The sequence below is a fragment of the Limanda limanda genome, chromosome 4 (genome assembly GCF_963576545.1).
Source record: "Limanda limanda chromosome 4, fLimLim1.1, whole genome shotgun sequence".
Lineage (NCBI taxonomy): Eukaryota > Metazoa > Chordata > Actinopteri > Pleuronectiformes > Pleuronectidae > Limanda > Limanda limanda.
In genome coordinates, this window is record NC_083639.1 from 25,806,828 (window position 1) to 25,829,309 (window position 22,482).

Sequence of the window (22,482 nt, forward strand, 5' to 3'; positions counted from 1 at the left end):
GTTTCTCTGTTCTCGTCCTGCTGTTGCAGTCCAGCCACAACCAAAGGGAAAAATGTATTTCTGACATAAACTCTGGATGTGCTGCATTACAACAAAAGAGTACACAACCGTCAGACAAACCGGGAACCAACAGGGAGGAGAGAAGCTTCCTCTTCAAACAGCAAGACCTCCTCCGTCAGACCAGGGTCTTGTCTGCTTGTAGTTTCCACTGAGGTTCATTCTTCTAAGCCGAGGCTTTGTGATTCCAGCCCGCACGGCGGTGGGTTGTGATGATTACACAGCAGGGTCACGGCAAATTGCTTCTTGATGGGCTCCCATGCTTAAAATGCCACTAATGTGCGAATTCTGCTGAGATCAGGCACAAACAGAACAGGCTCTGATAAGTGAGAGCTTTTCTGATGGTGGTTCAAGTTCAGACAGAGTGGGAGGAGAGTACTTAGTGTGTGTGTGAGTGTCTGTGTGTGTGTGTGTGTGCAGCATCACCATTGGCAACAAAAAGACTAGAAACAAAGTAGTTATGAATGTTTTGTCCATTTAGGGACAAAAGCAGTGCTTCCAGTTTGGGAAATAGTAGATTTGTGGGTCGGTGGTTGCGGTGGTTACCAGGAAAAACTTATTGGTTAATGTTGTGAATAACGGTGTTGACAAGACCTGAGTAAGATATTGAAAAATACAAAACACGGACAGAGAAGTGTGAGATTTCTATAAACCTTCTCCACCTTGAAGCTGGGATCCAGTGCAAAAAGCCACCAGTTCAATCCCACTGCTCCTGATATCGTCTGAATGGCTGAAGGAACAAAGTTTTCAAAGGAACCTTTTCAAGCTCACAGGGAGGTGACTGTTTAATATTTAATATTGTTCCTTCATTCGGTGAGGTCTAATATTTTTGGAAATGAATTCATGCATTAATCATAATCAAACTACTATAACTACAACGTAACAGGTCACCTGTTTTCATATCGAGAAAATGAAAAGCCTATCAATGCATCGTGCAGAGCTCTGACTGCGTAGTCCCACTCAGAAACACAACTGAAAGTTGGAAATTACCCATGATCCTCAGCTGCCTGAACAAAAAGAGCAGCTGCTGCAACAAATTTGCCAAACTTTGTTCAGAATTCTCATTATTTTAAATGTTTCCTGTCGATAAACACTGCATTTAACTCGACGACGTACCTCTGTACCACTGATAATATATTAACTACGGGAAGTTTTTCTCAAAAGGAAACTTTACAAGCTCGTAGTGTGGTGACTGTTTAATATTTAATATTGTTCCTTCATTCCGTGATGTCTAATATTCGAAAATTAATTCATGCATTAGTCATAATCAAACTAATAAAAATACAACTTAACAGGTCACCTATTGCAGTTCTCAAAAGACAGATGTTGTTTCATTCGCACTGATTAATCTATGCATCACAATCCTGTGAGTTATTGTTTCACGGGGGGGGGGGGGGGAATATCCGTCCTCTTGGATGTAAATCATGACGGGAACACAGTTTGCTCAAGGCCTTACAACATGTTGGATCACACATCTCCGTGCTGGGATTTGCATTTCGCCTGCGTCGTAAATATGTTGTGTATTAAATGGATGTTTCTTTGTTCCGCTCATGTAGAAAATGTGCAGAGTCACAAAAATAAAAGTGTTCATTTGTTTCTAATAATGAACTGAACAATTAAAAACTATTGAAAAGAGCTGAACAATGAAAAAGCTTCTACCTTTGTTGATGTTTTTATTTGTGCACAAAGCCTCAGGGCAATATAAAATGAATTCTGGGCCAGTATTCATTGTTACAAAGAATATAAAATAAAATTGATTTGAATATAAAAAGGACCAGAGACTTCCCTTCATTTCTCTCAGGATTATTGACATTTTAATTGAATGTTTTTTAAGTCAAGGTGATTTATCATTAACTGATTATTATTCAGATATTCTTTGATCCGGTTTCTGACAGTTCAGTCAATTATTAAAACATTTTCAAGATATGAGTGACTTCATTGGCACAGACTGTTTGTTAGAGAACTAAACAATCACTTTGGATTGTCTCACGTATTCTATCACAGCCAACTGTTGTGTCTCCTTCATCCCCTCAGTAACCGGTGCTGGGCCACAAAGCCAAGATGCAAACAAATAAATGTCACACACACACACACACACACACACACACACACACACACACACACACACACACAGTGTTTTTATAGCCTGATCCTTCCAGGCAGCCCCTCACCCCTCCTCAAACACTCAGCTGTCTGAGACAGATTTAGCTCAGGTCTCACTACGTGCCAACATGAAATGAGACTTGGCCAACGCTGCTGCTGTGACGTAGAAAAACTGTGAGACAATATTTGTGATGCATTCATGAGCGAATCAATTTTTTGCTGTACAAACAAGCTTTTGGTTTATTTATTTGTTCATACGTCTCAGTACTCAGGTCAAATCCAATGTATTTTTCTCTGCATTTTATTTTGTCTTATTTACTGTCGCTATAATAAAGATCCATCCAGTGACAACCAGCTCTTACAGTTATTCCAACAAGAAAAGGTTACACAACCTGAACATCACAAGGGATGGTCAACACATAACAATTAGTTACATGAGAAACGTACTTGTCTCATGTAAGGGATTTAAGTAAGTTCCAAAAGTTAAAAACTCAGCTTCCCTCAATGCCAGAGTCAATAATTGAAGGGTCTCAGAATTCATGGTCTCAGCAAAGTGGTTTGAAGTGTTTTTTTCACCCCCGACTGAGTGAGAGCCGTCACTTAAAACCTACAAGACTCTGTTAAAGCATCACTGTGTAACTTTTGATGAATACCAGTATTCCAGTCATTCGAATGGCCGCTGTGTTGGACTGATTTTCATATCGAGAAAATGAAGCTCTGACTGCGTAGTCCCATTCAGAAACACAACTGAAAGGTGGAAATTACCCATGATCCTCGGCTGCCTGAACAAAAAGAGCTGCTGCTGCAACAAATTTTGCCAAACTCTGTTCAGACTTCTCATTATGTTAAACACTGTATTTAACTCGACAACGTACCTAGCTTGTGGTTTTTCAAAAGTTAAAACTTTTTACAAGAAGCAAAGCCACTGATAATATATTAACTACAGGAAGTTTTTCTCTATTTTAGGTTTACTCATTTGTACCCTTTGTATTTTACCCGTTACACAACTGTTTTTGCAGGTCGAGTATCCAACCTGTTGAACACTTCTCACTGGAGATCGCACCCGGTCACCATGGTTACATAGAGCAAGGACAGATGGGGTTAGGAGTTATGAGGAAGTTGCCTAGAAAGAGGCTAAATAGAAACATACAAACTCATTTCCTGCTTGTTAAATCCTTTTCCCAACATTTAGCGTCTGTGAGTCGCCTGGTTCGACCAGCGGCGATTAAATATTTGACTCTCTGCTGCCAACTGAAGTAAAAATAACCTCTTAGTGATTAACAGGCTAAAGTGAGACAGGCAGCGTGGCCCCTGAGTTAGCAGTGACTCAGCACTCTGCTGTCCGGACTGATCAGCCTTTATTGGAACTACCAGCAGGCTGTCGAGTCAAGGACGAGCCGTCTTCTTGAAGCACTGAGGAGCTTTCTGAAATAACGGCCTAGTCCCAGTCACCTGTTCCACAGGGATTCAGGAGGGGGGGGGGGTAAAAGAGAGACAAGGGAAGTGGAAGGGCAGAGTGTGTGTGTGGGGGGGGGGGGGGGAGGGGTTCTGCAGACACATGTAATGTATGTACGTGACAATCAGACATCATCAGACATCGTTAGGAGGTAACTGAGACGGAGAGCGGTGAACAGCCGGGAGTTCTGCTGCTGCAAATTCATTTTCTTTTCATGGAGGAAGGAAGGAAATGGTTGAGACAGACACTCAGAGAGAGAGAGAGAGAGAGAGAGAGAGAGAGAGAGAGAGAGAGGAAGGGAGGGAGGGAGAGAGAGAGGTAGAGAGAGAGGGAGGGAGAGAGGGAGAGAGAGAGAGAGAGGAAGAAAGGAAGGAAGAAGAAGATGCAGCCGCACAAGAGGAAGAGAGGGACAGTTTTTAAGTGGCGAGAGAGAAGGAGTAGCCACAGAGAGAGAGAGAGAGAGAGAGAGAGAGAGAGAGAGAGGGAGAGGGAGGGAGAGAGAGAGTGAGAGAGAGAGGGAGAGAGAGGGAGAGAGGGAGGGAGAGGGAGGGAGAGAGGGAGAGAGAGAGAGGCAGGGGAGAGAGAGAGGAAGGGGGAGAGAGGGAGAGAGAGAGAGAGAGAGAGAGGGAGAGAGAGAGGGAGAGGGGAGGGAGAGAGAGAGGGAGAGAGAGGAAGGGGGAGAGAGGGAGAGAGAGAGAGAGGCAGGGGGAGAGAGAGGGAGAAAGGAAGGGGGATGGGAGATAGAGGAAGGGGGAGAGAGAGAGAGAGAGAGGCAGGGAGAGAAGAGAGAGGAGAGAGGAGAGAGAGGAGAGAGAGGGAGGAGAGAGAGGACAGACGACAGAGGACAGAGGACAGAGGACAGAGGACAGAGGAGAGAGAGGAATGGGGAGAGAGAGAGAGAGAGGGAGAGAGAGAGGGAGAGAGAGAGAGAGAGCGAGGGAGAGATAGAGAGGGAGGGATGGGGAAAGGGAGGGAGAGAGAGGCAGGGGAGAGAGGGAGAGAGACAGAGGGAGGGTGAGATCGCTGACAGGATGGAACAGAAGTAAAGTAAGATCTCAAACTTCCTTGACGTGCTGAAAAAGTGCGGATTTCACAAAGAGGAGTAATTCAAACAATTCGCTGCTTAAATATAAACAGAGGCAATTTGCCGAAGACAGAGGAGGAGAGGAGGTCCCCCCCCCCTCCTGTCCGCTGACTGACAGCCGCAGTGCAGGTGTGGTGCACTGCCGGAATGGAGAGCTGTAGACTGGCTGGCAGAGGGGAGACGAGAGGAAAAGGAGGGATTGTTAAAAAAGGAGGTAGGAGGAAAGGGCAGAAGGGGGCAAGGAAGCAAAGGGAGGAGCCAGGCCCGGCTGAGAAACGCCAGCAGGTCGGTGCCGAGGCGCTCGCGCTGTCACATTAATGCACGAGGACGAGTCAGATTCAGCAGTGAGAGCCGAGTGGCAGCCTGTCATCCATCCAATCCTCCACCCGCCCCCCCCCCTCCAAACAACCCTCGGCACAAGCAAACAGGGAAACGACTGCTCTGCAGAAAAGTGAGACGAGTTGAAGGAGACACTTTGGCGTCTCCTCTGAGAGTTTGTTCGTCCCGTCCCGGACAGATTTGACAAACAGGGGAGAGAGTTAAGGTGGATTCAGGACCGAGTTTGATTTATAGAAGGAGAAACAAGGATCTCCTCAGGTGGCAAAACAAAATGTTTATATTTATGTCTGTATATGACAAGGTAAATACAGTTAGTATAAATTACCCACAACATTTCCAGTTTATTCCCGTTAATTCCCGTATATTCCCGTTTATTCCCATGGAAAGTTTCCAACTTTGAATATTTTTGGAATTTTTCAACCCTACTCACTGATACAGATACAGATGGATGACATGACTGCTTCCAAAAAGTAACGATCTATTTCTCTGTGATGTGTCATCCTATGCACCAACTTTTTTATTTTTTTTTATTTTCTCTTAAATAAATAAAGTAAATAATACTTTATTTATTTAATTAGTTTTCTTTTATCTATGTGTGTATTTTTTTGTATTTTGTTTTGTAATTTTCTGTAATGTTTAATAGAAGTAGAGTGTTCTGTATGCTCTGCATGTTTTCTTGCATTGTGAAAATATTTTGAAAAATAAAATATTCTTTAAAAAAAAAAAGTATATTGATCGCCCCCTGGTGGCTGGATCTAGTAATGTTCATAAATAACCCATGAACAGCTTCTATATCTATATAAGATGGATGACATCACTGCTTCCAAAAAGTATATTGATCTATTTCTCTGTGATGTGTCATCCTATGCACCAACTTTTTTTTTGTTTTTTATTTTCTCTTTGGGTGGGGGGGAATTATTTACTTTATTTATTTAATTAGTTTTATTTCATCTATGTGTGTGTTTTTTTTTATTTTGTTATGTAAATTTCTGTAATGTTTAATGTAGAGTGTTCTGCATGCTCTGCCAGTTCTCTTGCATTGTGAAAATATTTGGAAAAATAAAATATTCTAAAAAAAAAAAGAAAGTATATTGATCTATTTCTCTGTGATGTGTCATCCTATGCACCAACTTTTTTTTAGTTTTTTATTTTCTCTTTGGGTGGGGGGAATTATTTACTTTATTTATTTAATTAGTTTTATTTCATCTGTGTGTGTATTTTTTTTATTTTGTTTTGTAATTTTCTGTAATGTTTAATGTAGAGTGTTCTGCATGCTCTGCCAGTTGTCTTGCATTGTGAAAATATTTGGAAAAAATAAAATATTCTAAAAAAAAAAAAAAAGTATATGGATCGCCCCCTGGTGACTGGCTCTAGTATAGTTTAAAAAACAAACACGATCAGCTTCTATATATCGGAGTTTGATTTATAGAGGGAAAAACAGAGGATCTCCTCAGGTGGGAAACAATGAAGCCTGAAGACTGAACCGCTACACAAACACACACTCACTGATACAGATAAAGATGGATGACTTCACTGCTTCCCATGAGGCTCTTGATCGCCCCCTGGTGGCTGGCTCTAGTAATGTTCATAAATACCCCATGAACAGCTTCTATATCGACAACAGGAAAGTATTGTAAACTCAGCATCTCCGTCGATATTTTTACCATCTTCACAGACGTCGTTAGAAACTTTTTCCTCACAGAAAAAAAACGCCAGCAGCAGTTAGTCTGGCAACATAAGCTGCTTTCAGACATGTGCCCCCCCCGCTGCGTTCCTCAAGTGAGAGAAGGAGAAAGTCTTTCTGTTCAAGAGAGTCGAGCGTTAGAGTTGTTTGGAGAGTGGCAGCGAGCGGAGCTTGTTACCAGAGTGTTGTTTACAGCAGTTTTTCAACTACTTCCTCAATTCTGATTTTCTTGTGGTCTTGTAAAACAAAGGGCCGTAAAAAAAATAATAATTCCATAAAAATTCAATGTACAAAGGTTTATTTTTATTCTATTTGGCTTTATGAGGTTCAGAGTATCGGCAGCATACAGAAAGACAAAAAGAGGACATAACCATAAATCAGCTCGCGGTATTAAAATGAATATAGGGACCACAGCATGTCGGGATACGATTATATATAAAACCTCAGTGAACAAACCAAGGGGCTGAGTTTCCCAATTAGTTTTGATTACTGGAGCAGGAACACAAACTTCTCCAGTCGACTGAAGGAAATGTGTCGGAGGTGCCGTTCAGTTTCAAGCCCACTACACCTGAGAGTTGGGTAAAAGTCGAGGACTGTGAGAACACCAAGAAAACACCAAGTCTGAGAGGTATAGGTGGTGTTAAGGTGGAGGTGGGTGCACTGTGCTATTCAACTGCATATCACATAGACTGCAGCACCACAATGTGATGGATGTTATGAGGAACATCTTGAGAGGAGCACTTTGCAGTCCTACTGTGTCAGAGAGTTCCTTTAAATTGTCAAAAGGAAACGTATCGAGCTTTTCCAGTTTCCTGTTGATCCGTCCGGTTCTTTTTGTGCAATCTTGACCAAAAACAAGAAAACACAACCTCCTGGGTGGAAGTAACACAACCGGATAACTGTGTGCATGGCCGGACATCGTAGGAAGTCATTTCTCCCTGATTCGGGCGGACCAACCTTTGAAGTGGTATCCCACCATGCACCTGTCCACAGCACAGCCCTGCTCATACATAAGTGATGATGTGAGAAGCCCCTCTGCAGTCCAGACACTGACATGAGGTCACAGGGATTCTCCAGAGCGGCTCGGGGGGGCACGTCTGCTCGGACTCTTCATCAGAACAAACCAGAAACAGATTCCAAACCAGTCGTACGGCTGAAACTTTGATGGTTGCCATTAGGGTTGCAAAGGGGCGGAAAGTTTCCGGTAAATTTCCGTAAACTTTCCATGGGAAGTTAAGCTCGGGAATATCGATGATATTACTGGGGAAAATATATTAGCATGCTGATTGAGGATTGTTCATCTGTTCATCTAGCCTATTTCCATTCATTTATCCATCAATTGTAAAATATGTTTACAGACGATTCCAATTGTTTGACTAACTAAACTCTATTTTAAAGACGTATGGAATGCAGCAAACGCTGCACGTTGAGTTTCAACTCTCCACTGTGCATTCTTCCATCACATGCACAGATAACTCCCAGCATCCTTCACTCTACAGCAGGGCTATTGAGGCCTGCTGTAGAGTGAAGGACTAGTCAGGTAAGTTTCCATGATATTACTGGGAAAATATATTAGCATGCAGATTGAGGATTGTTCATCTGTTCATCTAGACTATTTCCATTCATTTATCCATCAATTGTAAAATATGTTTACAGACGATTCCAATTGTTTGACTAACTATTTATATCTCTGGCATTGCATTAGTGTTTTTTTACAAACTTTTTTCTCATCTTATTCTACAGAACAATGCCACGTGCACTATCTCATGTGTGGAGACATTTCACCTCATCCAATGTAGAAGGAAAGGCTGTGTACATTTGCAAATACTGTGCAAAGACCTATGTTAAGAATGACACAACGATGCAGAAGCATATAGTCAAGTGCCCAAAGTTTCCTCAGGACTCAAATCAGCCTATGACACAACAAAATGTTTATATTTATGTCTGTATATGACAAGGTAAATACAGTTAGTATAAATTACCCACAACATTTCCAGTTTATTTCCCGTATATTCCCCTTAATTTCCGTTAATTCCCGTTAATTCCCATGGACCGTTTCCAACTTTGAATATTCCCGGAATTTTGCAACCCTAATGTTGCAGTCTCTGCCTTTGTCTTTCGTCAATTGATGCAAACACAGAGCACCGGCTTTTGTATTTGAAGAGAACTTTACTTTCTGTGCACTGCCTTTTTAATATGACTGGGTTCAATTACACGATGATAGGCCACACCCACCAAACGAGATGAATTATGACTCGAAGCATGCTGATTGAGGATTGTTCATCTGTTCATCTAGCCTATTTCCATTCATTTATCCATCAATTGTAAAATATTTTTACAGACTATTCCAATTTTTTGGCTAACTATTTATATCTCTGGCATTGCATTAGTGTGTTTTTACAAACTTTTTTCTCACCTTATTCTACAGAACAATGCCACGTGCACTCTCTCATGTGTGGAGACATTTCACCCCATCCAATGTAGAAGAAAAGGCTGTGTACATTATCAAATACTGTGCAAAGACCTATGTTAAGAATGACACAACGATGCAGAGGCGTTTAGTCAAGTGCCCAAAGTTTCCTCAGGGCTCAAATCAGCCTATGACACAACAAAATGTTTATATTTATGTCTGTATATGACAAGGTAAATACAGTTAGTATAAATTACCCACAACATTTCAAGTTTATTTCCCGTATATTCCCCTTAATTTCCGTTAATTCCCATGGACCGTTTCCAACTTTGAATATTCCCAGAATTTTGCAACCCTAGTTGCCATTCACCTGCACAGCCTCCGTGAAAAGGCCCGGCATAAAAACAAAAACAACAAGGCTCCAGGCTTTACAACACTGTCCCTTCATGTGAGCCATGCTAGTGGGAGACACGAGGCTGAAGCAACAAAACACATTTGGTCAAACTATGAAATTTGAACTGTGTCTCTACCACTTGCTGGTTTGTCCCTGGCTGTTCCAGGAGACGCAGTCAGAGAGGATGTTAATGAGCTGCTGTCACACGCAGGCCGGAGCCTCGGAGGCAGCGTCAGGATTCTCCACACGTAGCCAGTGTGTTTGCAGAGAGGAGCCTGTGATGTGCTGCCTGACTGCAGAGAGCCGCTCGGGGCCCGACAGAAGGGGACCGGCTCAGGACAGGGGGTCCCTGCTGGGGTCCCACTCGCACCAGCCGAGCACAGGCTCAGCTCAGCGTGTGTGTGTGTGTGTGTGTGTGTGTGTGTGTTTTCCTCTTTGTCTGGGATGCTTGTTCACTCATGTGCAGGTGGATTAGCCAGCATGAAGCATGTGTGACTACATGTAACCTGCACATTAGGGTTTGTGGAAGCTCCCTTGTCAATTCACTACTTACTAATGTTTGCAACACAACGGAGAACGATGGCCAGTGTGTGTTTGTGTGTTTGCTTGTGTGTGTGTGTGTGTGTGTGTGTGTGTGTGTGTGTGTGTGTGTGTGTGTCTATGTGTGTGTGTGATGTTAACTCATGCACAGGTGGATTTGCCAGCACGACGCATGTGTGACTACATGTTACCTGCACATTAGGGTTTGTGACAGCTCCCTTGTCAATTCACTACTTACTAATGTTTGCAACACAACGGAGAACGATGGCCAGTGTGTGTTAGTGTGTGTTCGCTTGTGTGTTAGTGTGTGTGTGTGTGTGTGTGTGTGTGTGTGTGTGTGTGTGTGTGTGTGTGTGTGTGTGTGTGTGTGTGTGTGTGTGTGTGTTGGTGAGAGCGCCGGAGCCAGTCCGCCCGCTGATCTCTCCTTCAACCTGCCACTTCTTCACCCTGGGTAGTGTCAGAATGGGTTTGGGCGTCCGGCTGTGCCACCTGCCCCCCCCCCCCCCCCCACCCGACCCCAGAGGCTCGCTGCCTGTCCAGCCCCCCCAACCCCCCCGACTCCGGCCTCAAGTAGATTCCTCTCCCACGACCGGGATTGACTCATTTTCCCTGCAGGAGCCGTCTCTCTTTCCGCTGACATTGTTATCTCTCACCTCTCTCACGAAACCTCATCTCCAAGTCTGATTTCACCGCAGAAGCTGCTTTGCATTATTTGACTTTTAAATCTGTGCCTGGACGTAGGGGGGCTGGGAACCCCCCCCCCCCCCCCCGTTGTCACTGCTAATGACATTATCACAGAAACTCAACTAACAGGGTGTACCACTCGAAGGGGAATCTGGGGGACTCTGACATCTGGCTGCACCAAAACATCTGAGTGAGCAGCTTGCTCCTGCAGGCCTGGTGTGACAGCCGAGGAGGAGATGTGGGAGAAGTGATCTGCACGGCTCTGCTGCTCAAGCTGTCACTTCGGCTCGGCTCGGCACAGTGAGACTCTCCCCGGCTCCGAAGCATTAGGACCAACTCCTCCGACTGCCGCTGCCCTGCCGGCTCCGAGCCAACTCTTCCATGGGGGGAGCTCCATCATCACCCTCACTCCTTCCCTTTATCCTCTCCTTCTCCTGCTCAGGCTCTCAGCAGGGCTCGAGCTTATCTTTGTCCCGGTTCTTTTGTCCTCCCCCTGCCTCTCTCTCTCTCTCTCTCTTATCCCCTCCGCACCAGAAGCCCGCAAAATGGGATCCATTATAATTTACCATTATTTACAATTCCCAGTTTCAGCCGAGTGCTCTGAGGTGCTCGGCGCTCTCCTCTCTGCATCTTTGTTCCTCTCAAGTACGCGTTCAGTCATGTGGGAGTCTCTTCACCCACCAGGATCCACTTCAGCATGTTAAGATGAGCACTTTCACATCCTCACCTGCCTGAACAGTCATTATGCGAGAAGCTGAAAAACACTGCAGCCGAAGCTTCTTTAGGAACAGCAATATTCTTACTATAGAGAGTTTTTTCTATTTAGACATTAGTAAATCATGAGTTTCTAGTAGAATATTCCATTAATACTCTGATTTCCATGTGACAGAGCAGATGTCTGATTGTTTCTCATGTCAACATAACGTTTCTTCAAATCCAGGAAATGCTGTGAAAACTCGACATAATGCAACAGTCGGAAAACAACACCCCTGAATTAAATGATTGCTTATTTCAGCTTCAGCCTTATGAATGACAGATTGAGGACTATTAAGAAATAACTTATTTATCTAAGGTTTCTCTTGTGTAGTAAAGACGAAAAAATGAGAAACACTGCAGCCGCAGCTTCTTCAGTTTGGACTGATTCAAGTCAAATAATTTACTATGTTTACATGAACAGCAATATTCAGACTATAGAGAGTTTTTCTATTTAGACATTAGTAAATCATGAGTTTCCTGTACCAAAGGGTCAGACCCATTCATGTATCTGTAATATGTTGTCCCTATGTTTCTGTGATTTATGTATGTATGTCGGTGAGGTGTATAAGTGTATAAATGTATAAGCTACTGGATGACCTACATTTCCCACGGGATTAATAAAGTATCCATATATCTATCTATCTATCTTCTAGTAGAATATTCCATAAATATTCTGATTTCCATGTTACAGAGCAGATGTCTGATTATGTCTCATGTCAACATTACGTTTCTTCAAATCCAGGAAATGCTACATAATGCAACAGTCGGAAAACAACACCTCTGAATTAAATGATTGCTTGTTCCAGGTTCAGCCTTATGAATGACAGATTGAGAACATCAAGAAATAAGTTATTTATCTAAAGTTTCTCTTGCATAGAGTAAAAATGCTTTATTGTTCAATATTTGTCCTTTCAGCACCGACACTGTACAGTTGAAACTGTACGGATCAAGGTCGAGCGGTTCAGAAACATTACGGAACAACGTGTGTCTCATTTGAATCCAGCCAAAGAAACACTTTCCGAACGGTAATCATTATTCCATCCAAGTGCGGAAGGAAATTAATTATTTGAGTCGGGTAATTACAGACGCTCATGACAGAATAAACTGTTCTCGCCTCTAATTTGCTAAAGGTCAGGGTGTCCTGTAGGACCAGTGATAGAAGTGCACGTATATAACCACAATGTCCTGGACTTTAATTCCCTTTCTCCTATATTTCATTCTACTATTTTTCGGAAAAACATGTTTTTTATGTTTTCGTTGCATTTAAAAAACTTGGTGTCTTGTGTGGTTGCAGCTTTCTACCGAAATATAATATTTAATTGCTTTCCCGAATATTATACACAGAACAACCCATTACTAAAAAGCCATACACACTTAATATTAAGCTATGTGTCTCTCAGTTCTTCTCTCTCATCTTTGAGATGTTTCTAGATCTGGATTGGAGTCGACCTTCTGTACCAACATGAATCTAAACGGATGGAACGAGCTTCCTGCAGAGCTCAGAGAGGAGATTGTGTCGAGGCACAGATCTGTAAATGAATTCTGCTGTATCGAAGTTTCCCAAGAGCACAGTGGGCTCCATAATCCTGAACTGGAAGAAGTCTGGACCAACCAGGACTCACACAGACGAGTCAAACTGAGCAATCTGTGGATGGTCACTTTGTCTGAGCTCCAAAGATCCTGTGTCCTGACTGAGGCCGATCCCGGGCTTCATGTCTGGTTTCCTCCGGACATGACTCTTAGAATTGAGGCCAGACAGTTCAGTCTCGGTTTCATCAGAGCAGAGGATCTTGTTTCTCTCGCAGTGAGAGTCCTTCAGGAATCTTTCATGTGTCGTCCGCGGAGGAGAAGCCTCCGTCTGGCCGCTCGGCCGTGAAGCCCATGATCCACGGAGGGAGGCACTTCACTGAGGGCTGTCCTCTTTGGAAGGTTCGGCCTTTTCTCCACAGGATCTCTGGAGCTCAGCCAGTGTGACCATCAGGAAAACTGTGCTCTCGGGAACCATCAGTGCAGCAGGATCTTTCTGTAGCTTTCCCCAGATCTGTGCCTGGACACCGATCCTTCCTCTGAGCTCTGCAGGCTGCTCCCTCCACACCAGGGCTTAGTTGCCTCCTGTACTTACATTATACAAAAACAGTTTTCTAACCCAGTAATATCACAAATTTTTATTCAAGGTAACAGGATGTAACCTTGGAGAACCAATTACATGTTGGTGCGGATTCAGTTTAAGGGTTTTTCGTTTTCCCTTTCTTCAACATTTCAAGTGCATATTTCAACATTTTTATTAATTTCTCAGATAATAGTAAAAAATTTGTTGCAGATCCAATAAAAAATTCAGATGGAGCGAATTTAAATGTGGTTTCATAAGAGGCCTTGGAGGACGATTTCGTTTTTAGTAGTTTGCAAACATTTTTTAAAAGTCAGTTTTTTATTCTGAGTGTACAATGATGAACAAAGTGGTTTTTTTTCTGTATTTTAGTTTAAGGGCACAAAATAATAGCATGATTTTTTTTCTACAGCAAGTTACGAGCACAGGGAAATGTTTTTTCGTGTTGTAGTTGTTAACTTTTTGTGTTTTTGCTTCTCTGCTGAATATTTGCACATTTGCACCAGCACCATAATAAGCCTATTTGAACATTTGCACTACTTCACAAACTGAACATTCATTCATCTGTAAAGATATATATTTAGATGTATATATTTTATTTTCTATTTTAAATTTTTGATATTCTATTTCATTGTTATTCTATTTTATTCTTTTTTATTCTATTTTATACTATTTCTATTTTATTATTTTTTTTTTGGGTTGAAATTACTGAGCATTGCTTAAAGAGAGTGTGTGACCCAAGCATTTCATTGACAGCGACTACTTCATGTTATCTCTGTTCATTTGACAATAAAAATCTTGAATCTTGTGTTTTGGCCAAACACACGCAGCCGATTTCACCTCTTATATTTTATGTCCGAGTGCGAGATGCTACCACTCACTTGTCTGGCCTGCCGGGCACCTGCAGGCGCAAGCGACATTTGTTAGCGCTCTGGATCTGCTCCTCTTTGATGCGGATGAGCCTCTGCAGAGCCAGGCACCAGTCCTGGGCCACAGTGGTGTTCAGGTTCTTTGATGGGGAGAAAACACACACAGTTAAATCTTGGTTTTTGGCGCTTGACATACTGCATACTGAGCTCCTCCGTGGATGCACTTCCTTGTTAATGGTCTCACACGCGGACTGAGAAACAACCACACACCCGCGCACACACACTGCCGTACATTATTCCAGGCTTCATAGTTGTGGCGTTTTTTATCCCCTCCAATGTAACGCCAAATTCACTTCAACACCAGTAAAACCCGGTCCCTCCAGTCAAATAGAATCAAATCAATTCTCCGAAGTCAATGAGCTGTGCAGAAGTATTTCGTCGTATTTGTTCGGTGGACAATATTATAACAGGGGCTGGAAAGTGAAAGTCAGTCATTTAGTGCCAGGGCCAATATCACTTCTCCTGAGGACATTGTGCTAATCAAGCGCAGGAAGGCAAAGGTGCCGCCATTAGCCTGAGAGGCTCTTTGGTGATTGCTGGAGTGTGCGTCTGTGGCCACGTTGTGTAGCGGATGGTGCTGTGTTAGCGGCGGGCTACTGGGACGTGTCCCCATTTGATTGCTGCAGAAGGGGGGGGGGGGGGGGGGGGGATCTGGTTTCCTTTACAACCCAGCGAATGACTCGTCTGTGGGATGTATCAGAGGGAACATCTCATTCCTGCCACTGTGACACCGCTGATGAGCAGATAGAAGGCAGACGCCGAGCTTTCAGAAATTGATGATTCAAGGAGCAGGCGAGGCGTCACTTTGATCACATTTTAAACTTCCAGAATCCCATCGTGCAGAGAGAGATTTCCCAGCGGTTATCTTTGTACCATCCGAACTTGATCTCTCAAAGTTTGCACTGACTCCAGCAATTTAGATTAACTGTGCACACTTCAGTTTCGTCTTTCCGTGGCCTGTGTGCGATTCTCTGGCGTCTCCCCAGGACTTTGGAGCTATCGCCAGGTAAGCTGCAGTTAACAGGATCCACTCCATATTTCATAGATTTTCAGTCAATATCTGGGGATAACTGGCTTATAAATAATTTGCGATGCTGAAATCAGTTTGTAGAGGAGAGAAAAGCTTGTTTGAAGGTCGGTCTGTAAACACACTTTGCCGATTTGAGCGAGAGCAGCTTTTTTTTTGTTGCTTTAAACCTGAATTGAGTTGTGTTAAAAGTGATGAACTGTGAGTTTTGTGGCTTCAGCTGCAGAACGAGTCGGACTGAGGCCCCCTATGGCTGAGATCTCACATTACATGTGGTGTATGATGGGTAGAAGTTAAACATGGAGAATAGATACCTGGGTATCACTAACCCATTCAGGCCTAATGCAACAAATGTGTTTACCTGTAAGACGTTTGTGTGCTTCTCCATTTAGAGCCCGGATGAGCAGTGTGTGCGTTTTATATGATATCATCTTTTATCACTGTGCATTCTGTGAAATGTACTTTATTGGTTAGGGTTAGGCAAGTTTTTAACATTGCATTTTCAGACAATGGCTGAGATCGTCATATTGAATCGATATCGAAGCAGTTAACATGAATCAGGAAAAAGGGCATTCGTCCACTCTGCTCCCACCACATGGAACTGGCTGCAAAAAGATTTTAAATTAACCGAAATGATTTCTTTGAACGCTTTTAAATCTACGATGAGATCATTTCAGACCACTTCTTTTACTTGCAGATGTTTTTTATGAATTTTAATTTATTTGTAACTGTTTTTTATCATTTTAATTTCTGTTTATATGTTGTGAGTGTAATATTGTGAGTGTACATATGTTATTTGTTGCTGCCTTTTGGCCAGGACTCCCTCGAAAAAGAGGTTTTTAATCTCAATGGGACTTTCCTGGTTAAATAAAGGTCAAATAAAAACAGCAGCGTTTCATTGATGTTCACAGCGATAAAAATAAAGAATGAAGAAGATTTCGACCCAGACGATGTTCCCGCTGAATCTCAAGGAGTCGGCCGTCTTTATTGGTTTTTAAAAAAATGTTCACACAAAGGGAGAAGACAATGATTTACTATGAAAACCAAATGTTTAAGCTATGGGGAAATACAGCTTTCTGTTATAAGGAACACTTCATTTGGAATGAGGTCCAAAAATCTTTAAGGTTGTGCTCATTTATTTCATTAAGGGAATTCTCGAATCTTATCTCATGTACAACTGACTTCTCCTGCAGTGATTGTAACTGTTAGTTGACTTAACCATAGTATTTTATTGAATCGTAAAAAAATATTGTTTATGACATATTCCCTTGTATTACTGTATATATATATATGCATAATTATTTCATTCTTATTTATTTATTTTTTCTTTCAATGTATTAACTCTTCATTGTACCCTCGGCACCATTGTAAATGAGGGTCTTATTCCTCAATGTGGTTTCCAAGGCTTAAATAAATAATCAATCAATCAAATCCAACTTTTTGTTTATTTGCTTCAGAGGCTGAGGCTGATAATTCTTCTCTCAGGTTTATTTGCTTTGTTTTCCTATACATTGCTTCGGTCTTTCAGTCTGTTGACATCTGCACAGCCTTGATTATAATCAGGTTGTCGTTGTCGGTTTTAATATTTCAATTTCTACGCGGTGAAGAGTCGGTCGGCTGCAGATACCTGGTACGTCCCCTGCAGCGTGCCCACCAGCAGCGTGACCTCCTCCACCACCGAAAGGTCATGTTGCAGCTCCTGCAGCTCCTGGTAGAGCCGAGGAGGCCCCAGGATCACTTTACCTAGGAGATGACACGCAGGAGTATTACCGACATAATAATTATAATAATACATTTTATTAATACAGCAACTTTACTTTTGATCACAACCAGCCACTGTGCTTCGATCACATGTGACTCACACCGAGGCCTCATGCTACTATGAGACCTGATGCAAGTGTATCTGCACTGATGATCTAATGTCATTTATTATTAGGGTTGCAAAATTCCGGGAATTTTCAAAGTTGGAAACTTTCCATGGGAATTAACGGGAATATACGGGAATATACGGGAATATACGGGAATTAACGGGAATTAACGGGAATTAACGGGAATCAACAGAAATAAACTGGAAATGTTGTGGGTAATTTATACTAACTGTATTTACCTTGTCATATACAGACATAAATATAAACATTTTGTTGTGTCATAGGCTGATTTGAGCCCTGAGGAAACTTTGAGCACTTGACTATATGCTTCTGCATCGTTGTGTCATTCTTAACATAGGTCTTTGCACAGTATTTGCAAATGTACACAGCCTTTCCTTCTAAATTGGATGGGGTGAAATGTCTCCACACATGAGAGAGTGCACGTGGCATTGTTCTGTAGAATAAGATGAGAAAAAAGATTGTAAAATAATATCATGGAAACTTACCTGACTAGTCCTTCACACTACAGCAGGCCTCAGTAGCCCTGCTGTAGAGTGAAGGATGCTGGGAATTATCTGTTCATGTGATGGAAGAATGCACAGTGGAGGGTTGAAACTCAACGTGCAGTGTGTGCTGCATTCCATACATCTTTAAAATAGAGTTTTGAATGATGTTTTTATTGCTCAGCGTATAATTTGCATAGTTTTTTTTTTTTTTTTAATTCCCAAAATTCCTGTGCTTAATATTCCCGTGGAAAGTTTCCGGAAAGTTTCCGGAAATTTACCGGAAACTTTCCACCCCTTTGCAACCCTATTTATTATCATTCTTTTTTTCAGTTTTAATTAATATCACTAAGTGGTTTATGATGAAGAAAATACTTAAAATGCAGCTCAAAGTGCTTTAGTGTGAAATCAAAGACATGAAATTAGATCCATAAGAACACGTTCGCAATAAAACTAAGACTTAAAGACATAAAGACATAAAACTAACAAAAGGTATAAAAAGAGATAAATATAAAACGGTGATAAAAACAGATCAAAACCAATTAAAAGCAAGATCATAGAATTAAGTCTCGAGTAGTTTCTTATATCAACAGAAGTTGCTCGTCTGATGTGAAGTGGGAGATTGTTCCAAACCTTTGATGCACAGCACATAGAGAATAGAGTAAATTGTAGTAATACATATTCCAATAAGAGAAATACACTTATATACCGGTACGTCGTTACATCATGAAGCGATCAAACAAAGACAGGAAGGTCACATGGCAAGATCCCACTGAAACTACAGTGGCCCGAATAAGAGGTTCGATGTGAGGATGGATCGATCGTCATTATTTGAATGATGTGAAGTTATGAGCATAAAGAAAAAAGAAAAGAGAGTAGATGGAGAAACTGTTATCTGGAGCTGTGATGCCCTTTCGCCGGCCAAAAGGAATGCAGGTGTCTCATTAGACGCAAAATTCAGCATCGATTCGCGGCTCCGCTACCTTCAGTCTCTCTCTCTCTCTCTCTCTCCTCCTGCTGCGGATCGATAGCCGTGTCTTCCCCCTGTCTGCCCCCCCCCCCCGCCCGGCCCACATCTACCCAGATTCCAGGAGAAGCGCCTAATTAAATTCTGCTGCAAGATGTGTTGCTCCAGAGCTGTGCTGGCCTGTCACCGCCGCCACATAATAGAGAAGTGGAAGCGCCCGGCCAGTAGGCGGGCTTAGTGAGGTGTGCCCCCGCCCCCCCTCCTCTCCGAGGGGGGACCTGCTACCTCTTGTCCATCCACGTGCACAACCGGAGTGAGAGAAAAGCCGTGAGAGGCTGGAGGTTGTTCATTCTCAAAGCTCCAGTGTAGCATTGGAGGGTTTAATGGGATTTTTGACACGGGCGAAGCCAGTGGCATCTGTCATCTGTGCAGGGAAATCAAGAGGTGAGACATTTGAATATAACGGGGGGGTGTGCTATGAGCGGCGAGAACAATGTACTTCCTGTGCCCCCCCCCACTGCTCAGATGCGTCTACTCCTCTGAAGCCGGCTGCTGGCTGCGGCCCGAGAGGTGAATGTGCTGAGTTGTAATCCAGCGTAATCCCGTTGCTGAGGCAGGATATGGTTTTCACGCTCAGACACGGCTCTCCACGCCGGGCGCCAGGCACGTAAGAGCTCCGTGGCGTGGAGAAGGCCGGAGCCCGGGGGCGTCCATCCCTGTTCTCGCTCGGAATAATTCGGCGAGTTTAGCGGCGGCGCCTGTGACGCTTGTCGGTGGATTTAAAAAAGACAATGCAGCTTCAGCACCTGCATCAAAACCCCTCCACTGATCCGCCGCCAAAGCCGAACGCTGGTGGACTGACAGCAGGTCAACAGAGAAGCTGCTGTACCGGAGGTGTAACGGGGGGGCAGAACAAGGTAAGATAGCATGAGAGCAAACAACAGGCGGCTTTCAGGAGGAAAAAAGAGCATGTTCTCTGGCAGGTTCTCGTGCGTTGGTAGAGACACACAGAGGGAGAGAAGCCTGAGGAACAAACAGGCCTGGAGGAGAAGAGCACCAGGACCTGCAGAGGATGAAGAACGACTCCAGGGGGAGCTGAGGGAGAGCAGGACTTAGACTACACCCCCCCCCCCACACACAGTGACATCACAGGGGGACTGAACCATAGATATATATAAAGACTAGATGTCTCGTCTGGTTGCCGGCCAGGGGAGTCGAACGTCCGCACATGACGGCCATCTTGCCAGAGGCTTTGTAGTGGTACTTACTTTTTAAATAACCATAACTTGCTCAATTTTCAACCGATTTTCAAAACGGTTTGGTTTGTTACAAACGTCAGAGATGTAGATATGACACTTCATACTTTTGAATAATGATGTTATTTTCTAAAAAATTGAATAATTAATGCGGTGTCATAACAACATCTCTGACGTTTATAACAAACCAGACCGTTTAAAAATCGGTTGAAAATTGAGCAAGTACGAGACATCTAGTCTTTATATATATATATCTATGGACTGAACTATAAATAAACAGGGCGGCCTGTCTGAAGGAGAATGTGGGGAACGGTTCCACGGATTTGCACATTAGACGTGATTAAGGCGACTGCAACTTGTGGAAGAGGTGGTACAAAATTAAAAAAAAGAAGAAGAAGAAGAGAGAAAGTTGTAATCGGAACCTGAAGGCGGTTTAACATTTGCAGAATTAGACGCAGAGCCAGGCGCATGGAGAGCTAACCTGAGAAGATCCCCGGCACACGAGAGCTCTCCACCTGACAAACAGTGACAACTCAATCCAGGAAGAATCTCAGCCAGCCCTCAGAACACCAGCTGCTTGAAAACGGTTTGGTTTGTTATAAACGTCAGAGATGTAGATATGACACTGCATACTTGAATGAATAATGATGTTATTTTCTAAAAAATTGAATAATGTACGCAGTGTCATAACAACATCTCTGACGTTTATAACAAACCAAACCGTTTAAAAATCGGTTGAAGATTGAGCAAGTTATGGTTATTTAAAAAGTACGCACCACTACCACACAATGTTATAGACGAGCGAGCTGCCTCTAGCAAGATGGCGGCCATGTGCGGACGTCCGGCTCCGTCGAACGAGACATCTAGTCTTTATATATATATATATATATCTATGGACTGAACTATAAATAGACAGGGCGGCCTGTCTGAAGGAGAATTTGGGGAACGGTTCCACGGATTTGCACATTAGACGTGATTAAGGCGACTGCAACTTGTGGAAGAGGTGGTGCGAAATAAAAAAAAGAAGAAGAAGAGAGAAAGTTGTAATCGGAACCTGAAGGCGGTTTAACATTTGCAGAATTAGACGCAGAGCCAGGCGCATCGAGAGCTCTCCACCTGACAAACAGTGACAACTCAATCCAGGAAGAATCTCAGCCAGCCCTCAGAACACCAGCTGCTTGAAAACGGTTTGGTTTGTTATAAACGTCAGAGATGTAGATATGACACTGCATACTTATGAATAATGATGTTATTTTCTAAAAAAATTGAATAATTTACGCAGTGTCATAACTACATCTCTGACGTTTATAACAAACCAGACCGTTTAAAAATCGGATGAAGATTGAGCAAGTTATGGTTATTTAAAAAGTACGCACCACTACCAACACAATGTTATGGGTGAGCGAGCCGCCTGTAGCAAGATGGCCGCCATGTGCGGACGCCCGGCTCCGTCGAACGAGACATCTAGTCTTTATATATATATCTATGGACTGAACTATAAATAGACAGGGCGGCCTGTCTGAAGGAGAATGTGGGGAACGGTTCCACGGATTTGCACATTAGACGTGATTAAGGCGACTGCAACATGTGGAAGAGGTGGTATGGAATCCAAACAACGAAGAGGAGAGAAAGTTGGAATCGGAACCTGAAGGCGGTTTAACGTTTGCAGAATTAGACGCGGAGCCAGGCGCATGGAGAGCAAACGTTACCTTACCACCTGACAAACAGAGGGAACTCAATCCAGGCAGGATCTCATCCAGCTCTCAGAACACCAGCTGCTCTGAAGAAGGCTCCATTAATATTTAAGTCGCGGAGCTGCAACTTTAAAAAAGCCTGCACCATAACATCCTGATAAGGTTTTGTATCGCCCTTATTCCCATGACACATTTATCAGAGGATCTCGTCAAGCTCTGTATACACCGGAGCTTCACGAGGGGGGGGGGGGAGAACCAGTGTTTCAACCAGCGATTCCCATCTACTGCTCCTGGCTCTCTAATTGGGCCTGGAAAAAGGGAGGGAATAATCTCTGCAGATTGATGACTCCACTCCCGATGTGTTTGTGGTCTATCAGAGAGTGAAATGAGACTGTGGGGATGATGCAGCGGGGGGGGGCTCGCCGCTCGGCACCCCACCCCCCCCCCTAATCGCTCTCCAAGATAAAACACCCCAGGCAGATGGGAACAAGTGACCGTCATCACTATCCTCCTCACAAACACATCCTCCATCAGAGTGACAGATGCGTCTCCGGCCCTCCACTAGCGAGCGGGAGGAGATTAGCGTCGCTGAGTCAGAGAGGAAGAAGGTGCTGAGACTCGTGG

The 22,482-nt window shown here is 43.3% G+C and overlaps 1 protein-coding gene across 1 annotated transcript in view; it reads right to left on the reverse strand.

The window, feature by feature from the left end:
* The window catches only part of arhgef10la (Rho guanine nucleotide exchange factor (GEF) 10-like a), a 114,098-nt gene that overhangs the window by 65,372 nt on the left and 26,244 nt on the right, over positions 1 to 22,482 (reverse strand). Inside the window, exons 14-15 of the mRNA XM_061070604.1 lie at positions 17,198 to 17,313; positions 14,496 to 14,623 (exon numbers count right to left, since the gene is read on the reverse strand). Coding sequence (XP_060926587.1) covers positions 14,496 to 14,623; positions 17,198 to 17,313 — 244 coding nt within the window. The remainder of the gene's footprint in view (positions 1 to 14,495; positions 14,624 to 17,197; positions 17,314 to 22,482) is intronic.